At 37.3% G+C, this 20,527-nt stretch overlaps 3 protein-coding genes across 7 annotated transcripts in view; 2 read left to right on the forward strand and 1 right to left on the reverse strand.

The window, feature by feature from the left end:
* Positions 1-1,434, reverse strand: part of LOC306869999 (early estrogen-induced gene 1 protein-like) — a 34,040-nt gene extending 32,606 nt beyond the window's left edge. Inside the window, exons 1-3 of one of the 2 annotated variants that reach the window (XM_079417005.1) lie at positions 1,039-1,434; positions 750-793; positions 372-670 (exon numbers count right to left, since the gene is read on the reverse strand). In XM_079417005.1, the coding sequence (XP_079273131.1) occupies positions 372-517 (146 nt within the window). In that variant the 5' untranslated portion in view covers positions 518-670; positions 750-793; positions 1,039-1,434. The remainder of the gene's footprint in view (positions 1-371; positions 671-749; positions 794-1,038) is intronic. The other variant, XM_079417006.1, reaches the window with a different exon arrangement.
* LOC306869969 (CCN family member 1-like) overlaps positions 1-20,527 on the forward strand; it is a 1,026,947-nt gene that overhangs the window by 333,374 nt on the left and 673,046 nt on the right. The window lies entirely within an intron of this gene.
* Positions 4,299-20,240, forward strand: LOC306869982 (calcium-binding mitochondrial carrier protein SCaMC-2-B-like). Of its 4 annotated transcripts, none has more exons than XM_079416978.1 (10): positions 4,299-5,085; positions 12,729-12,855; positions 13,010-13,097; positions 14,016-14,127; positions 14,825-14,983; positions 15,519-15,671; positions 15,923-16,030; positions 16,327-16,494; positions 17,168-17,318; positions 17,466-20,240. In XM_079416978.1, exons 1-10 carry the CDS (start codon positions 4,771-4,773, stop codon positions 17,651-17,653), a joined length of 1,569 nt encoding a protein of 522 aa, XP_079273104.1. In that variant the 5' UTR covers positions 4,299-4,770; the 3' UTR covers positions 17,654-20,240. The 4 variants fall into 4 exon arrangements, with proteins under 4 accessions (XP_079273104.1, XP_079273105.1, XP_079273106.1 ...); XM_079416979.1 differs by having other exon boundaries at positions 4,308-5,085; positions 17,469-20,240; XM_079416980.1 differs by lacking the exon at positions 4,299-5,085 and adding an exon at positions 10,693-10,945.

The following is a 20,527-nucleotide window of genomic DNA, read 5'->3' on the forward strand; positions in this document are numbered from 1 at the left end:
TTGTAGAGCGCTGCAGGGTGGGCTAAGCAAAAACTGAAGGTCTGAACAATTGCTCTTAATGAAACCTTTACCACAGGCATCAGCTAAATCTAATGCAAAATGTCTTTCCACCCATCCTAGAGCTCTAAAGAACATTTTTCAATGCATACTATCACTCATCAATAATCATACCATTTTGATCCACAGTAAATCCAAAATAAAAACCAGTTCCCACAGTAAGTGAAATGACTATAAATTCAGAATTTACAGTATTTTTTTCAACTGTAGTATCTTATAACAAGTTACCAGAGTTTTACTGCCCTAGCAAGTAGTTTATTTGGCAGAAACCATGGATATGGTCCAATACAGTCAGAGAGGATCCCAAATCTTACCTGGATGAAGAAATGGAAAAGTCTCCACCATCCAACAGCCTGATTTTGCAGAAGAGCATCCCGTTCACAAACGGCACAGCCGTGAGCTCCTCCAGGGTGAAGTGTATTTGAAACTTGAACTTCTTCTTTTTAATTAAAAACGCCATATTCTTTTGAGACTGGACTTTGGATGTTTGAAGGCAGAGGTAGATGAAGACGGGGAGATGGCTGCAGTTTTTTAATCTGGTGCTTGGAAGTCCTTCTCAATGTATGTGCTTTGGTTCAGCATCTCTGGGAGGACTGAGGTTGTCCAGAAGAACCTAGCGTGTAAAACTCACTCTTAGACCGGTCAGACAGGCTCTATACCAAGTAAACACTAAAAAGTATATCGTAACTTACCTTAAAACCAATACAGGAGAAGCACTGCGGGAACGCTACAGTCTCTGCAGAAAAGCAAACACATTCCCTGGAGAGTTAGTTACCTTGAAGAAGTCTATTATATCCAGGTGTAAAGATCCCTGGTGCTCCACTGGCACCATTCATTTAATCATGGAGAAATATCGTATGCTTTTTGAGAGTTACTGACAATATCTAACGAAATGACCATCATCGTGTCTCTCTAATAATCGAAAGCAGTCGCATGTTGTTATTTCTAATGTCGTAACTGAAAACTTGAATAGAGACTTACGTCGATGAAGTGTTTTCATATGGCAGCCAGGATGGAAATCACTGGACGGAACGATTCAAAAAACGACCCATAATAGAATTAACTTCCTCGCATCGAAATCAACTGTTTAAGGTTGACTGACTGCTGTAGCAGCTCTTTAGTGAACTCCGGTAAGCGCCGCCTCCACGGACGCGTGGATTTCCCTAAATACAGCTGAGCAACTCCCGTTACATCCACAGGAACGCAACAGCACTCCAGACTTTACTATTAAAACAGCGAAACGTTCAGAGTTCAGACGCGTGGTTTAGCTTTGCTATTATGTAGGTTGTGATACTGGCTTTAGAGATTAATCAGCACCATAAATACCATCAGCGGTTTCTAGGGAGACAGAAAACAAACGTTCGTGTTGTCAAGGAGAATCACAAATAAGGCAGAAAATTGTTTTGTTGTGAATGTAGCGCCATCTCGTGGCCGGATACTTGCTAGCTTATTCGAAATGCATGTACAAAAACAGAAGTGAAATAGAATAGAATTTCTATTAATTTGTAGATTAATTATTTTTTTGTAGTTTTGTGTTTCATTTTTTTTGTTAAAAAAATATTCTAGCAGTGAAACCTTTACTAACACTATTATTATTATTATTACTACTACATTTTTATTATATTATTATATTTTTAAGATCTTAAACAGTGACTCAAAGCAAATCAAATTTGTGATTACTTTTAACTATGTGCACACTGCCTTGTTTGAGTATGGTGTAGGCTACTTGTAATTATAATGTCCAATATATTTATATTTGTATACTGTTGTGATGTCTTTGTGTTATTAGTGCAAATTAGCAATGGTATAAAAATGCAGCATGTTTACTGTATTTGTATTTTTACGATGTTCATTAATGTGTATTATCACAATTAAATAAATGTGCCAAAATGTAGAAGGCAAAATTGTTCCTTCAGACCAAACAAAGTAAGAAACAATTTTTAATGGGTGCATTGTTATTTAAAAAAAAAATTAAACCATATTTAGAGGTTCTGTGTATAATTGTGAGATGTGATGTGAACTTTTTGAAAGGCAGTGTGCAAATGAAACATCTTTATGCTGAGCTGAAACCACCACCATAAACTTTAAGGGGTTTGTAAAATGTAGCTGTATTCAAAACAACCTGCAAGTTTATTTTCAGACTGAGGGGAATTTGGATTTTTCAGAACAATAAAAATTCATTAAGTCATTCATCATCAGTCATTAAGTCAGTGCTATTATTGCTTTGTCTACTGGAAGGCAACAAATGTGCAGCCTTGTCACAATGAAATTATTTAATTCCTGTCAGTTGCATGAAAGTTAACTAAAAGTTTGTTCTCTTAAAATATTTGTTTAAAAAAGTTGTTTATGAATAAAACATTGCCTCACAATCACCAGAAAACAATTTTCAAATTTGACACATTGCTATGGCAACAGTATTTTAGATATCAATATTCCCTTCACAGATTTACATCGGTCGTTTTTTGACATTATTCTGATGAAGTTTGAAGCAAATCGAGTAAAAATAAGATGCTGAATTCAAAGCATTTTGCAAAATGACACACTTCCTGCTGCCAGATGGCTATAACTTTCAGTCATAATAGTCACATCTATGCGATCGGCATCATACAACAAACAAACCCCTGTAGATTGATCAAAATCAGACAATGTATGTGGATGTTATTAGGCATTTCCTGTTTCTCATTTCTCACCATAAATTCATCGCCTCGCCACAGGCAAACCATTCGAGATATCAAAAATCCCTTCGCAATTTAGCATCCCCAATGTCTTGAGATCATGTTCACCGAGTTTGGTGGCAATCCATTGCAAATCCCTAATAATAATCCTTAGAAAAACAAGAGGGCCCTGCGCCTTAGTGGCTTGGGCCCTAAATATAGCTGCAAGCAGTGATGGCGGGCCCAAGCCTACAGTGCAACCGCCACCCTGGTGACATCAAGAAAAAGGTGCACAGCGGGCACATGTATTTACAGTAACCCTCTGTCAGTCTGGTCCAAACTCGGTCCTTGAGGGTCCCTGCAGGGTTTAGCTCCAACTTGCCTCAACACACCTGCAAGGAAGCTTTGTTGTTCGAAAGTTGTTCAGCTCAATGAGATCTATATGTGTACATTTACATTTATTCATTTAGCTGACGCTTTTATCCAAAGCGACTTACAATTGCTATACATGTCAGAGGTCGCACGCCTCTGGAGCAACTAGGGGTTAAGTGTCTTGCTCAGGGACACATTGGTGTCTCACAGTGGATTCGAACCCGGGTCTCTCACACCAAAGGCATGTGTCTTATCCACTGCGCCATCACCACCCGAGTACCGAGTACCGAGTTTCATATGAATACGTGCAAGTATATGTGAGATATACATCAAGTTTTCTGACGGTGTTCCAGGGGGCGACGTAGAGCCCCTGTGCCACGCCCGGGTCCCAGCCTCTGCGGCGTCCTAATGGCCACAGATTCCAACGAATGTGCCAATTTTCAAGAGTTTTTGAGCATGTTAAGGCCCCCAAAAATGCCCGGAAGTTTGTGAAAAAAAAGAATAATCCTTAGAAAAACAAGAAGGTCCTGTGCCTTACTGGCTTGGGCCCTAATAATAATCCTTAGAAAAACAAGAGGGCCCTGCGCCTTAGTGGCTTGGGCCCTAATAATTTGAACAGCAGAAATCTGCATTCTATTATTTTCCCAGCAGGTGTCTCTCTTAAGTAAATTTTTGAATGTGATCACTGTGAGGAGGACTGTGAGGAGGACTGTGAGGTAGGATTCTGAGTGACAAACAGGTTAAACTGTACCTAATGAAACAAATTTCGTTGTATAACTACAATGACAACAAAGTCTCTTTACTCTTTACTTTACTTTACTTTACTAACTGGCATATTTAATTGTAGGCTACCAGTGTAGAATTTCATAGCATAATTGTGTGACATACACAATCTGGAAATTACACACATACAAGTATAACCGTACAAATCTGCATTAACTGAGCATTCCTGTTTTATTTATATCTAAAAATGTATTTTAAAATATATATATTTATTTACATTCTAATAATTCTAAGTAATAATGCTACTAATAATTATAACAAAAATAATTAGTATTTTTATGAATTATAATAAAGTTGAAAAGACCAGAACTATTGGGGCGTGACGAGAAGACAATTTGGATTAAAGTGATTGGTAACTTCATGTGTCCATCATTGACATCATTAGTCCCGCCCACTTCCCGGCACTAATGATGTCACCCCCCCAGTTACTCATTTCCGGTTGAACACGAGATTCCTCCAGCCCTACCGGCACTCTCGTTGCATCAGCTGTCATTCAGACCGCCAATTCAAACCGGATTACCATTGGAAATTCACAAACTCAAGAATATATATTCGGAACGAGATTGAAAGCGAAGCATATGTCGGAAGACGCCGCTTTTTGGCATACTAGAACCCGGAGTACCGGTGGGACATCCTTCCAGCTCATCACTATGAGCTCGGAATGCCGCTGTAGCGAGTGAATGCAATGCACGATCAATTTTGAACCTTAATCCAGAACATATCACACGGATTGTTGAAGTAAAGAGACTCAAAAGCAATTGATAACTCTTTAGACGTATTCGGAAGCTTATCTCAATGCACAGCTGTCCGCATCTTGACTGGAAAACAGGCGCCGCTCCCGTCGCGTGACCCCACGCGCTCATACACAGACAGACTTTATATTAAATTGCTGGAGTTCAGTGACATGCATCCGCGGGGATCATTCGTCTCTCCGTTGCTCAGCGGTGTTTTCTGCCAGTGCCGCTCGGAGGAGTATCAGGGCTCGGACCCCGGTGGTGGTCGGACTCTGGGCTCCGCGACATCTCTATCCGAGCACCGCCATGATGAGTCCTGCGACCCCTCGCATCACTGCCCGGTGTGCGGCGGACCAGAGCAGGAGCATCGGCTCAAGGTGCTCTTCCAGATCCTGGATGTCAACAGAGACGGAGGCATCTGTGTCAACGACCTGACCATCGGACTGAAGAAGCTGGGGGTCCATCGCACTGAACATGAACTCAAGGTGGGTTATCCACTTTACACAATTGAGTTATCCCTAACAGGTCTTTATAATGTGATTACAAGTCAGATCACACTGACACAGAGGACAGACTTAGGAAGGACTTTTCAACTTATTTAGTCTGCATCACTATTTATTAAACCCCAACTTAAAGGCTATTGCTTCTTCCTTTCACAGCTGGAGTGTGGGGTTACTCACTAAACCAGCTGATTTGAGTGGCATTTGCTTAACACAGTGCCACAAATGACATCTGTGCCTTTCCTTTCTCTGCACTGTGTGAAGAGGATTTTTCCTAGAAAGGTTTACAGTTGTTTTCAGTGTGTTTGATTTAGACATATGGCTAAAAAGAACAACATTGTTGGATGAACACTGGCAATGCAGTGTGATAGGAATTTGATTTTTGTAACATCTTCTGTTTTAATGCAAGTGTGTGGGTTTCTGTCCACCCAAAATATACATTTAACATGACATGAGCTTAATTTCAGACAGGTAGAAGCTGTTAACCTTATTTAGCTGGATCAGTTATTTTTTAATAGTTATATATGTATGCATATGTGTGTGTGTATCTTTTAGTTATTTTAATTATCTTTTTATTTTTTTATAAATATAATAATTTTATTTACATATATATATTTAACAACTGTCAGATAAATATATACATTAGATTATATATATTGAGAGAGAGAGAATTATTGAAAATAACACACAAACATATCCATATGTGTGTTATTTCTGAATAGGTTACTTGAATGTTTTTCTCTGCTTTGCCTCAGATTTGCTAATCATTATGGAGGATGGCCATATACAGGCATGTTCTTTTCTAATCAGAGTTCAGTATAATTTTCACTATCATGTTATAAGATACGAATCTAGACTAGAATATAACTGTCCAAAGAAGAATGAAAGGTGTAACTAGACAAGAGTCTCTCGAGAACATACAAAGCAACATAAGTAATAAGCACAAACAAGAAGTTGCTGTTGGGAAATTCACAGTGTACAGAACCTGCACTGAGTGATTGTAATCTGTCAAAACAGATTTCTTGAGATCTTGCATACTGGTCACCTGGAATGTGGGCTGCTTCTGTAGGCGAGTCATGAGACCTTTTTACCACCCGGCAGTTCTCCCTCTCCCTCCCTCTTCTTTCCCTCTGTGATGGGGGAAGGTGGGAGGTTTTATCTTTTACAGGTAGCATAATGTTAATACTTAAAGAACTTAAACTGAGGGGTACTTTCAGAGATGGTTTACTCATTGGCTTATACTGAGAACAGACATGTTTTGCATACCACACTACAGATAGTTTCATCTTTGGGTGTGTTTTACAAGCTTTTGACTAGGTTTCCTTAAGGTCAAACGCTTTTTTTGGATAGCGGCAGACAAAGCCTGGCTGCAGAATTTTGCGCATCAAGAATTCCTTTGTTTGCCAACTAACAAAAGCACTCCGAACAAAACCGAAAGTTCCCCTATAGTGGACTAGCTGAGATTTGTTGGCGCTGCTTAAACAGACCAGTGACTGTGTCATTATATGTTTAATTATGGAGGTCAAAAGAGTTTGCTGCTTTATTCACACCCTCTCATCGGGATGAATGACATCTGCTGCTTCAGTTACAGGTGCAAATATAACTTACTGGCACTTTAATAATCAAGGGTGGATTGCACTTGTGGATACTTGAACTTGATTTGCACGCTGGATTTGCAAATGCAGTGAGAAAATAGATGCAAATGCAGTGCATGACCAGCATGGATGATTTTCGAATCAAAAATAGTTTACGTAAGAAGCTACAGGTCTTTATATGTTTTACGGATGGGCGTGTGCAGAAAGGTTTTTAATTATAAGAGTTTTTAAATGAATCTTGCAGTAAATGGGTTAATGGATCAGCTCTTGTGGCTCAGTATAGACACTTTTTACTTTAATTCAGCCTTCCTTTTCTTTTGACAATAGTGTGTGCATCTTAGCTGGCTTTCACTGAACCTGACTGAATCATACTATTCTGGCATTTGCTCTTAAACACCCAGTTAACTTCACTGATTGATACTCTTAAGTTTACTCTAATTCTGTAACCAATCAGCTTCATTGGGTTACAGACTGTGAATGAAACTTATCACACAGTAACTGCTTAAAATTCAAGCAGAATGACGTCAATCCTGCCACATATAGAGCTATCCAATTCCTCCCACATCAGAAAATCATTCTCTCAGTGGCTCAGTCTGCTAGAAACCCTGCTAAAATTGCACATCAGTAGCTAACCCTCTCTATTTAGAAAAATATTGAGTTTTATGTTCTGTTTAAAAATGTACATGCATGTCCCTTATTGTGTTTTTTTTCTTTCTTTCTTGCTCTTAAATGTATTTTTTGTTTTACATTTTAAATTTGGTGCAGTAATAGCAAGCAGACAGACCCTTCATCACGTTCAAAGGGCTGGGTGAATAATTTAGGATCTCTCTATCGTCACACATTAATTAGCTTAGGAGTACAATGGCCCCCTGGAGAACAGGGGAACCACTACTGTGATTGGGTAACTTTTTTTTCTTTTTTCTTTTGTACCTGTGACGTGTACATTTAAAGGCACCTAAACCTAATATTAGGCTACATATTAGAAAATAATAGTAAATTCATTGCATGATTTGGTAAAAGTACATAGGGTTATGTCCTTTAAACATTATATTAAATGTATTATATTTTTTGTACTAATATATATATATATATATATATATATATATATATATATATATATATAGACACTATAGTATGACTTTCTATTACAATATAACTTTATATATCTTTAATATAACAAAAATATTCTATACAAATAAATATGATTTTAAGGCAGGAGCATGAGTCAGTATTGTGTGTTTAATCTAATGGCCTGTAGAGGACAGTCTGTTTCTCACTTGCTCATTTGATAGTATATACAGGTATATGCATATAATTATATACATGCATAACATTTGCATCCCACTGTAAATTGTAAAAAGTGTAGGTTCCTGAGATCTGCATATTGTTCTGTGAAATAAATTGCGGTGCAGCTGTAGTTCAGTCTAATCAATAGAAAGTCATTCTGCTCAAATGAGCTGTATTGAAATCCTGTCATTCGTAAGTAAAATGAAGGAGGAAATATATGTCCTGCTGTGCATACCCAGAAGCATTGGCAAAGAAGGAATGTAGCCACAACAAGCTGATAAACGAATGAATGAGGTAGGTTTGTTTAGGTGAGTATTGCAGTGTTAGAAATGCATGGGATCACCCTGGTGGCGTTACCAAGGAGATCCTGATGATGCAGTAGTTCTTAAAAAAGCAGAGGGCAGAAAAAAGTCAGCAGAATTTCCTCATTGCTGGGTGAGTAAGAGATCACTCCATAAGATGGCTGTATTTTATCCTCTGATTGGCTGCCTGTGCTTTTGTCAGACAGGGGCAGCCAGTGTGGAGTGCTCTGATTGGCTGAGGCACAGCTGCAGTGAGGTTGCAGCTTTTTTCACTGCATCACTTTTTGCCGGCTCTATGATGCAGCCAACCTGCAGCAGCTTGTAATGCGCTTAAAACATGGAATCGCTTTTAAAAACAGATTCATTGTGAGGATTTCAGCTTCTTTCAGTTAAGTTGTCTTTTTTCATGTTTTTAGCTACTGTGCATCATAGTTGTGGAGTGAAGTCACTTGAAGAGTCAATGACTTTTTCTTCATCTTTTTTGTGCTGTTGCCTTCAGCAAAGAACATGTTTTGGGAAAGTTTGTTTTGGAAAGATGCTCTAAGTTTGCAATGATTTTGAGGCTATTATGAGAGTGGGTTAATTGGAACTGGTCGTTCACTGCTTTTCAAAGTTTTTTGACTTGATCACCAGGTTACTGTGGAAACGCTGGTGGATATGCCAGTAAGCTTTGGAAATTGTGTGTCAGTGTCCCCATCTGCCCTCATCCTCCTGGCCTCACACATGACTGCCTGAGCAGTTTCTCTATACGCACATACAACATCTGTAGACGTAGTTCTGGAGGAGACCAAGACAAAACTCAAGTACACAAACAGACTTGGAGCATCTTTATGAAGATGCTCAAGGAACTTTGGTCATCCCTGTCCCAGTGGCTTCTGGGAGTAATAGCGTGCGAACATGATACCGCAGAGTCACCTGATGGACTAAAGGAACAAAACTTAGAAAATGCTGCAAAAAAGGAAGGCCAGAGGGAACCAGGTACACAGGCAGGGTCAGTCGGTCAAGAAAAGAGCACAGTATCTCCAAAGAAAACTGCAGTGCTGATTATGGTGGTGCCTCCTAAGGATCTTCAGCAGGTATTGCAGAGAGAATTGCCACATCAAACAGTTACATTTATTGAAAGGCTTATGCATTGATATTTTTACTTTTAGTTTCTGAGAGGAATATGATAACAACTGAATTGCTGCACTTTATTTCATATTTTGATTCTTGAAGTCTTTTCAGCTTAAATCGTCCAAAACTGAGCTATGAGTGATATTTCACATCTCATTATTTGCATATGGAAAATTAGTGAAATGCAAATTTTTTAATCAACTTGGCTTCATTGTGATAAAGGCGTCTGAGAAAGGCCTTTTTTTATTGAAATAATTAAAAATATTACAACAGATATCTGCACATGATCTGAAATTGAATCAAATGGTGGTTAAAAAGGAGCAGGACAAGTTATAATAATCATTTGTTTGCTTTTTTATTTATATACTCTCAGAAAAAAAATGGTATTAAAGCTGTCACTGGGGCGGTACTTTTTCAAAACCTTATTTACCTCTAAAGGCTGAACATTGGTACTTTAAAGGTATATATTAGTACCTAAATGGTAGTCGTTTTTTGAAAAGGCACTGCCCCAGTGACAGCTTTTGTACCCTTTTAACAGACAAGCAGCAGATAGTCAGCAATGAATTGGCGTGAATTTGGCGTGAATTATCTTTAGACTTCAGCAAATTAGACACATCCCACATGTGAATGTTGTTCTTTCCTCCCCCAAATTGTTGCTTCACATCTTTAGTGGGTGCCGTCTTTGCTGCTCTTTTAAATATTATCATCATAATATAGTCAGGCCCAATGTCAGAAACCTGCTCAGACTCATTGGGCAAAGATCACATGCTAGTGACAGGATTAGACCACTTTACATTGTGAATGATCAGATTCAGTTATCTGTTATCTAGGGGCAAACATGATTAAATACGGGCTGAGCGGTTGTTTCATGTTTTATCATGACCACCAATTTCACTAATTAGTTGTTGCTGAATCGACTCTTTGCTAAGCCCTTGGATACTGTTGCTAGATTTGACTAGCTTTACTGATGTCCCAAAGGACTGCATTGAAAGTGCTAAGTAATGTTATGGAAGCTGAAATTTCACAATTTATTTCATAATAAAATGTTGAGGCAGATGATTTATCTTTTTTTAATAGTCATAAGATGCTGTCTGCTTTCCTTATTTGAATTATATGAATATTCCAGAAACCTGCAGTTGCATGGCTGTCAATCATTAAGACAGATACTCCGGTAAGCTTGTAAGAAGGTGATGCTGTATATAACGTGAGCCAGTTACATAGCAGTGTTCGCAGTACATGCCTCCAAATGGGAGGGATATATACGTCCCCTAATTGCATGTGACAGAAATACCGCCGTTACAGTCTTGATAGCGTCAAGAACAGAAGAGAGCTGTGTACATATGTTTCTTTCTTACATTGCCTTTGTTTTATGAATTTTTTTAGCTGAACATGTTGTGTTTGTGTCTTTACGTGCCTGTCCATATCTCAGAACGGATAGAATTCCAATATTTTGAGTCTGAAAGTTTACCGGCGCAGCTGAAGTCTCTTTTCAAGTTATGTTTATTTCTTCCATCACAAGAATTCGATTCATACAGGAAATGGCGAAAGGTATGTCATCTGTAGTATTATGTTAAAAACGATTGTGTAGTGTGTAGAATGCCTTATTTTGTATATTCATTTTTAGTTTCAATTAGTAATTTTATGTGATTTTTGTCATTTTTACTAGTTTCCATATTGCATTAATAAATTTTTATTTCAGTTTTAATTTTAGTACTTCACTAATTTGACTAATTTAGTGCATATTAATTCAGTTGCCAATGCAACATTTCTGATTTTCATTTATTTAGTTTTTATATTTTTGAATCATATTTATATTTGATTTAATTTCGGATTTATTTCAGTTACTGAAAATGATTTTTAATAGTTTTTGGTCGTTTTAGTTGACACTGGTCTCAAATGTAATCTGTGGGGTTTGTGATTTAAAGAAATTGAGGAAAATCAGTGTGGTATTTTTAGATGGTCAAAACGTTATTGTATAATCAATTTAGTGTTTGAACTGCTTTCAGAATTCCTTCCTGTCTCCTTCAAAGAGTTACAGCTCACTTTCAGTTTTATGCCTAAATGACTTAGACATCAAGTGACTTTTTTTTTGTAGAAAATGCCAATAAATAGTAATTATAAACCAAAACAACTTTAATATGTACACAATAAAATGTTGTAGTCAGATTGCAAGGATTTTTTTCAGTTTTTCTTCTGATTCTCCAGAACTTCAGAAGGTTAATGTTCTCGTCTCCAAAAACTTGTTTCCATTCTCATGACCCACTTGTCTGCAGTTGAGTCATTGGATTAAGTGTGAGAAGACGACGGCTATCTTTAACCTGCTTTTCACTTGCAGGGAGATTTGAGACTTGGCTGGAAGCCTGTGATCTTGACAGTCTGAAAGGATGCACATTGGACCATCAGGCATGATGCTAGCTAAACTCTGAAGAGTTCTGCTGATTGTGAATGGCTTCTGATTCAATTTAATCAAAGCCATTTCTGTTGAATGATGGTCAATGAATAGATTCATTATTATTATTTATATAAATCCATAATTATTGCTATATTTATAAATAAATGTAGCTTTTACTTTTTGTTTTGTTAAAAATACTTTTTTGTTAGCATGGTTTCATGGTGGGATAGATTTAATGAGCACAGAACCCATTAAAAGGACTTTATTTATGGATTATATGGGCTTGTGAGTGGATTTTGAGCTATTGTAGCTAATGCAGAATTGGATTTTAGTTTATTCAGACACTTTTTCTGAGGTATTATGCACAAGTCCATAATCTCATAATGGCCAGCAACATGAAACAAATGATCTGACTCCGTGATCTGGTTTCCAGTGGCACATTACGAAATGCTGATGTCACTGGGTGGGGTGTTCAGTTTCTTTTGCTTGTGGTTGACAAAGTTCAGTAGTGGACATAGCAGTAATTTTGTCACACACTGTCAGAGCAGCATCAGCCAGGAATCACGCCATGGGCCTGATTTGCTGTTAAAACTGGAAACACATTTGCTTTGTTTCTGTCTTTCCAGAACACTTCAGGTTAATGATTAATTCAACTTCTCCATCCCTATCCATTAGCTTCAATTATATGCTGCTCAGTGGTTTAGACAGCTTGCGTCCTAAAGGTCAAACGTTGTCAGGATGGGCCTCATAAAGCTGATGCTCATGAGAATGTTCAGCATAGTCCTATCAATACCCTCTTCAACAAACAAAGGCCATATGTCTGTCCCTAGTGGCCCATTAGCTCAACGCTCCAAACAGCACCGGCTCACTGACCTCAAAAATAACCTGGCTTGATTCTGTTCTGAGGTTATGATGCTGATTCCAGTGTGTATGTTTCAGAAAATCCTCAAGGCTGGAGACAAAGACTTGGATGGTCAGTTGGACTTTGAGGAGTTTGTGCACTACCTGAGGGACCATGAGAAGAAACTGAGGGTGGTCTTCAAGAGCCTTGACAAAAAGAATGATGGTAATTATGTTAGTTTTTAGGTGAACTATTCCGAGCATTGTCTTTAATTCTAGATGTTTTTGTTGGAAAACAGTCTCTTTAATGCTCATTGAGGCTCCCTAGTTGAGAACCACTGTTTTAGATGTTAAAATCACGTTTCCTTTTAAAACTGCAGGTCGCATAGATTCACAGGAGATCATGCAGTCACTAAGAGACCTCGGGGTTCATATATCTGAGGAACAGGCTGAAAAGATCCTCAAGAGGTAATTTGTCTTATTGATTGTATCTGTCTAACCCCCTCATTCTCTTTAGTCTTTTATTCACAGCTAATAATTCAGAGCTGACTGGGAACCCTCGCCTCAAAACAGCACGTGTTATACAACACGTCTCCTGTTTCTGATTTTTCAGCATGTTTATTTGACATTCTTTGACGAGCCAATACCAGAGTTTTTTAGAGCTCATTGTAGCGCTCCTAAAAGAAACCAGAATCTTATATACAAACTAATTGCAGCGCACACAATAATAAAAGTAATTTTTTCATTTTCTGTCTGTGTGTATGTGTGTAAATGTCTTTGGTTGTATGCTTTCTGTCTGTTTCTTTATCGCTCTCTCCTTCTTGTGATCCCACCCCCACTCTCTCTTTCTGCTCATCTTATCAGAATAAGGAGGGGCTATATATGTGCCCCTATAATGTAGTAAGTAGTGGTCTTCTCCCTGCATGTTTGTCTTGCTCTGCTTTTTCATTTCATCTGCTGTTTCATCCGTGCTGTTTTCATTTTGCATTTTTGAGGTCATTTTTTCCCCTCTCTCTCTCTCTCTCTCTCAGAAGCTATTTTTTCTCATGTGGGTAGTGCTTTGGAAATATTAAATAAGCTAATGATGCCTATATTTTAGGATAAGAACAAAACTTTTAGCAGAAGAAAGCTTTCTTAAATTTTTAAAGAAGAATTCTAAATGCTGAAACCAGGGACATTTTTGCATGTGAATAATTTTTATTTTCTTGCTGCTTGACTGTACGTGATTAATTTCAGTAGAGGTTATGCAAGTCTAAGCAGTTTATGTAAGTGTATACATTTTAGAAAGTGTAAGCTGGTCGTTTTTAAAAAAAAGAGGCTACCTAAAGCCAAAGAAGTTACTGACATATTTAGTTTTGGTCTCTTTTTGTCTTTTAATTTGAACAGTATGGATAAAAACGGTACGATGACGATTGATTGGAACGAATGGAGAGATTACCATCTGCTTCATCCTGCTGAAAACATTCCTGAAATCATCCTCTACTGGAAACACTCTACGGTAAAACTAAACCTCACCATCCTGCCATGTGCCTTACATGAGTTCAAAGTTTCCAGCTTTGCTTTTAGCGTCAACTTTCTCTCATTGAGGGGGTTATGGTGCCTTTGCCTGTATCACTAACATTCACCACACATCTCGTTTAAACAGTTGATGTGCTGCCACCTTAGTCATTCAGTCCTTCTAAGCCCACTTAGTTAAATTTGTTTCCTTGAACTTGAAATACTCCTGAATGGGACAAAAGGGGGTCACTGTTATCCAGTGTGATCCTGTTAAACAGATCAACAGTGCTCTGACGTGACTGACTTGAGCTTGTTGAGCCAGGAGAGGTAGATGTGTGCACTTCATGGATTATTCTAACACTGTACCCAGGTGAACAGATAACCCACACTTCTATTACAGAAGCATAATTTCACTTTCTGGATTTCTTTCATTCATTTTGATGATCAAAAAAAATCAAATGCAGCCACCCAAAACCAATGAAGATCAATTTAAGGTCATATTAAAAGGACTGAACTAAATGTATAAATATCCTTGGAAAAGAGCATTTTGTATGTAATCTCGAGATTCTGTAGCACAGACATGCAAGATTAATATTTCTAGTCCTATTGATGGATCGTCTTAACTAGTTGATTTTCCATTCATTAAGTTATCTTGTGCATGTAATCTCACTCCACATAATGTCATTTCCTCTGTGCAGATATTTGATGTAGGGGAAAGTATGGTGGTCCCTGATGAGTTTACAGCAGAGGAGAAGAAAACGGGAATGTTGTGGCGACACCTGGTAGCAGGAGGTGGAGCTGGTGCAGTGTCCCGTACCTGTACCGCACCCCTGGACCGCCTTAAGGTTCTCATGCAGGTATGAGACCCCCTGACGCTACCTGTACAGAACTTATATCACACATCATATGATTAATGAATAATACACATTTAAGTTTGGGAACATACATTTTATTTTTTTATATTTATATTATATTAGCGTAAACGCATATCACTTTATACATTTATATTTTATACATATTCAGACATATTCATGTGAACTATTATTTACAGGTTAAAATAACTTTATTCTATTCAATATGTAGGACACTGTAGGGACACTGCTACTATAGTAAGTGTACTGTTGAGTCACTATGGTAAATGATGTTCTGTTCTTTGGATGAGTGCCTCGGTGGATCACCATGCACATTATGAAATGCCTTAGTGAGGCTAGTTTCAGTTTGGTTTGGTGGATTTTAAAATTCTCAATTCTTCAGTGTGTGTGAATGTATAAGATTACTGTATAAAGCTACCCTTAAAGCTTACCTTACCTGAAGTAAACTTTAAATTAAATGCTTAAATGAAACAATTTACAAGCAAATTGAGACGGTTCCCCACTGGAATGCTGTTGGCAGGTTCATGCATCACGCAGCAACACCATGGGCTTCGCCGGAGGATTCGCCCAAATGATCCGTGAGGGTGGACTTCGGTCACTGTGGCGAGGGAACGGTATCAACGTTTTGAAGATCGCACCTGAGACTGCTATCAAGTTCATGGCGTATGAGCAGGTAGCTGCTTGTTGTAATCTTTCGGCAATTACAAAATCAGATAACCGTAATCCTGGATGTTTAAAATAATGCAATGTTAATCTATTTATCCACAATGTTTAAAAAACCGTTGCTTTTCTTTTGTTAATGTTTTTTATTTGATTAAACGTTTTTAATGAACATTATACCATTATCTGGCTTAAAACCTTTGGAGGGAGAGAAAAAAACTGTTTTATCTGTGACCTCTAAAGCTCATTTGCCCTGTTCTTCAGATTAAGCGGCTGATTGGCAGTAATCAGGAGACCTTGGGGATCCTGGAGAGGCTGGTTGCTGGGTCTCTAGCAGGAGCTATTGCTCAGAGCAGCATCTACCCCATGGAGGTAAGAGCATAAACTGTCATTTAGGAATAAAGTTTAAGCACTGTTTTGAGAAAAAAGCTTTCGGTTTCATCTCAAAAATACTTATTAAACAAAAGCTATGACTAGACCTCCCATGCATTCTTTGAATCATGTTCTGTAATGTACAAATTTAAAACAATTATGTGATAGTTTTTAATCACTAACTGCCATCTCAGAAACTGAAACCTAATCAAGTTGATGATGTCTTTCTAGACCAAACAAAGCATTGCTTTGTTTAGATCTCTTGGAGCTTAAACAAAGCTTTTTGTGTGTTTAAGGTTTTAAAAACTCGTCTTGCCCTGGGAAGGACAGGTCAGTACTCTGGGATCGTGGACTGTGCTAAACGTATATTTAAGAAGGAGGGACTGACAGCCTTCTATAAAGGTTATGTTCCCAATATGTTGGGAATCATCCCTTATGCGGGAATAGACCTGGCTGTTTATGAGGTAAGTTTTTACACAGTAAAACAAAAAGATTATATTATATATTTAAATCATTTTAAGTTAAAGTTAAAATGTATTTAGATATTACTAAATTATCTAAAAACTGAAATAAAAATATAATAAAGCATAACAAAAATGTATAATTGACAAAAGCACAACAGAAGTACTAAATCTAAAATTAAAACTGAAAATATAAAAAAAAAACTAAATACTATACAGTGGAGAAAAAAATGATTTGATCCCCTGCTGATTTTGTACTTTTGCCCACTGACAAAGAAAAACCTGGTACTCATGTACTCATGTTTTGTGAAGGGGTCAAATACTTATTAGACTCATTAAAATGCAAATCAATTTATAACTTTTTTTGAAATGCATTTTTCTGGATTTTTTTGTTATTCTGTCTCTCACTGTCCAAATAAACCTACCATTAAAATTATAGAGTTGATCATTTCTTTGGGCAAACGTACAAAATCAGCAGGGGATCAAAAAAAATACTAAATAACACTGTGCTACATGCTTTTTGTAATCTTTTTTTTTTTTTTTTTCTCAGTTTTGTACCTCCTGAATGTTTAATGTGTTTAATGATTAATTTATATTGTCAATATTATTATTATAATACATTATATCGTATCATAATCACTATAATGTGACCCCTTATTTTTATTTTCATGTGTAGACATTAAAAAACTCGTGGCTGCAGAGGTTTGCTAAGGACAGTGCCAATCCGGGTGTGTTTGTGCTGCTAGCCTGTGGTACAATGTCTAGTACTTGTGGACAGCTAGCAAGCTACCCATTAGCCTTAGTGAGGACACGAATGCAGGCTCAAGGTAAGTCTTTAAACTCTCAAATACGTCATTTGAAGGCTTCCTGCTAGAAGTTATGAATGTCTAATTCATTCATTAAGTAAACTATTATCGTTTATCTATCACAGTCCAATTGATTTTTGCTTTTTGTTCTTGCTCTTCATTGGTTAGCAGCTACTCAGGAAGGCAGCCCACAGATGACCATGACTGGTCTCTTCAGACACATTGTACAGACAGAGGGTGCTATTGGACTCTATAGAGGCTTGGCACCCAACTTTATGAAGGTCATTCCTGCTGTTAGCATCAGCTATGTGGTGTATGAGAACCTAAAGATCACCCTTGGCGTCCAGTCCCGGTGAGGGGAACCCAAAGACTGTTAATCCTTTTTCTCTCAACTTTTCTTTTGGACTACTGAAAGAGATCATCCAGGATGGCCAGTTTGCACTCAAGGAGGAGTGTAGCAACAGTCGGCCATGAAAGAGCTTGCATGAGGGGAAGACGCAATCTTTGCGTCAAAGAGGTTTGACTTTATTGGGTAACTGGAATGAGCTGGGACATGCATAGAAAAAAACTTTAAGATCAACACTTTTGCATAACATACAGTCCTAGCTGTAAGTAAAATGTAAACATCTCAAAATGGCGTATGTATTGGATCCAGACACTCCCTTATTCCACCCCTGAGGTCATGGGGTTGCATGTGCTATATTTTAGTAGGGACCAGTTATATGCAAGACATTTTGAAAACTACTTCATAAAAAGGAAGGACCAAACACCTGATGGATTCAAAGAGCCAAATTTACTAAAGCATTTAGTATATGCAAATTTCCTTTAAGAAAATAACACTGCATCCATTAATTAACTCATTTAAACTGCACAACTGGAATTTAATGCACTAAAGGCTTTAGTAGATACCATGCTAATAATCCTGGTGTAGTCCCTTCAGATCACTGAATCATCGTTCCACTGGATGCAGTGTTCAGTAAAAAAAGCTGACAGGGCCAGACACAAATTTGTTACAAGATCTCCCACACACTTGCATTTCACTGGCGTCATTTACTGCTTGTATCATTATATGATTTACTCCCTTGTATTATTACATTAATTGACATGCCAGTTTTCACATCTTGAAAGGGATAGAGTGTAACAAGGGAAATGTGTCTTATTCATCAAATTGTCCCAATACTGTTGAGGACTTTTCATTGTTAATTTATTTTTTTAATGTTGTATATTTATTTCATTTCAATTGAAGGTTACTATAAAAAGAAGACTTTATAAAATTAAAAACACTATATATGTGCACACACTCCCCATGGTGACTGGCAGCTAATCAAGCGTTATGTAAACAAGCGTTTTATCACATTGGCTCAGTTTTAGATTAAATCCGCATGTATCCAGTGTAAAATGACCACCAGCTTAAATGTCATGGGTTGAGTTCTGTGTCTAGATAGACACTGCCAGGTCTTAAACTGAAGAAAGCAATGCTACAAATTGAATTGTTTTTACATTCAAACAATTCTTGTTCATAAATTGCTAAAGTGTGAATAGTTTCTCACCAGTATTAGTTTGCAAGGATGACTATAACACTCATTTAAACTCACTCTAGTCGAGGAACATATTTAAGCACTTTATTTTAATACAAATAAATCAGACTTGAATTTTTAGCAGGATTTACAATGGAATGATAGAGTTCAGTAATTGTAGTGCTTGTGATTTAAACTAATATGATTTATGTTTAATGTTTGTATCAGGTTGGGGGCAAAAAGGTTTTTGTAAAGGAAACACTAAAAAGGTACAATATAGGTTAGGATCTCTTTTGAAAAAATGTATTTGACTCTACTTTGCAGCAGTAGGCAAGTATCTTGTATATTTGCATATGACATATTTCAGGATTGGCACCCTGATGTGCATTTTGACGGACAAGGAACAAATAAGATGCCCTTACAGCTAGTGCATGTGAAGTCCTAAAACCCACCAGATCAATGGGTTGTTGCTCTTTGTAATTCTACAAGACCATAGTGTTCATATAGTTGCCTTATTTATGAATAAAAAAGCTGCTTTTAGACTATTTGGGGGGAAATGTAGGGTGTTAATGTCAGACTGAAATATTTTTCTAATGATTTGATTCTCAGGGAGAATTCAATGGTCTCAGATACTCCTGTGCTTATGAGACTTCTGAAACTCTTCTCCATTGAGATCTGGAACAGATATCTGCATGTTTGTAGCTTGTATGGAGAGTTTGTGCAGGCCTAGGGTCAGTTGGCCTTTCTCAAGCCTTTGATCAGTGAAAAACAGCAAAAACTCTTCTGTCTCCCAATGGTGGTTAAAGAAAACTCAGCTGTGGCCCGATTCCCTTTGAATCAATTCAGTCTTTGTAACGCATGTCTTATCTGAATATGCACAAATTGCACTGTAGAGTCTTTACAGGGCTTTAAAAGCTGTATTGCCTGCCTCGTAATAGATGCAGCTTGTTTATATTTTTAGCATTTTGCACCTTTTTTTCACTGTTTGTCACAGGAGAAATCTCTGGACTTGTGAGCTCGACCCATTCGAGTGCTTGTCCTGAGACTAAAGGCTTTAGATTGTGTGTTTGTGGCGTTCAACACAATTGAGGAATGCCACCCTTTGTAATCTATTGCCTGACTGTTCAGCTGTTTGGTAACTGCACCACGTTCGCCACATGTATATCAATATGTGCTGTTGCTGGGGTCCCCTGAGTATTGTAAACATACACACTAATAAAATATCCAAATATTTGTACTGCAAAACATATCTAGATGTGGTGACACATCTGTGAAGGTTTAGTTGAGATGTGCAAATCAATGTTTACAGGACAAAAATGGAAATAAATATCTACGTCCTCTAGAATGCAGAAACTGAATGTAGAGCAAAAATATGTATGTTCGTAAAATAACTGTTAAATAAATTTATTCTTCATTATGTTCATTGAAGTTGGGTGTGTAGTATGTTTTTTTTTTTTTTTTAAATCTATCCCTGGTCAAGTATTTAACCATTCAAAATTTGTATTGGTCAGTTACACAACTTTATTTGATTTATTTATTTATTTTTTTTCTAATTGGTAGATAGATGCATTTTCTCAGTCCAAAATACCAAATATTTTAATTTACCAAAATCTTAAGTGTCTTAACTTGTCAACTAATTTCTTTGTTTTTCCTTCAAAAAAAGTGTTTATTTTAAAGTAATAATTGGTTACATGTTGAAATAATTGGTATTTA

Source organism: Barbus barbus, assembly GCF_936440315.1.
Source record: "Barbus barbus genome assembly, chromosome: 5".
In the NCBI taxonomy this organism is placed as follows: domain Eukaryota; kingdom Metazoa; phylum Chordata; class Actinopteri; order Cypriniformes; family Cyprinidae; genus Barbus; species Barbus barbus.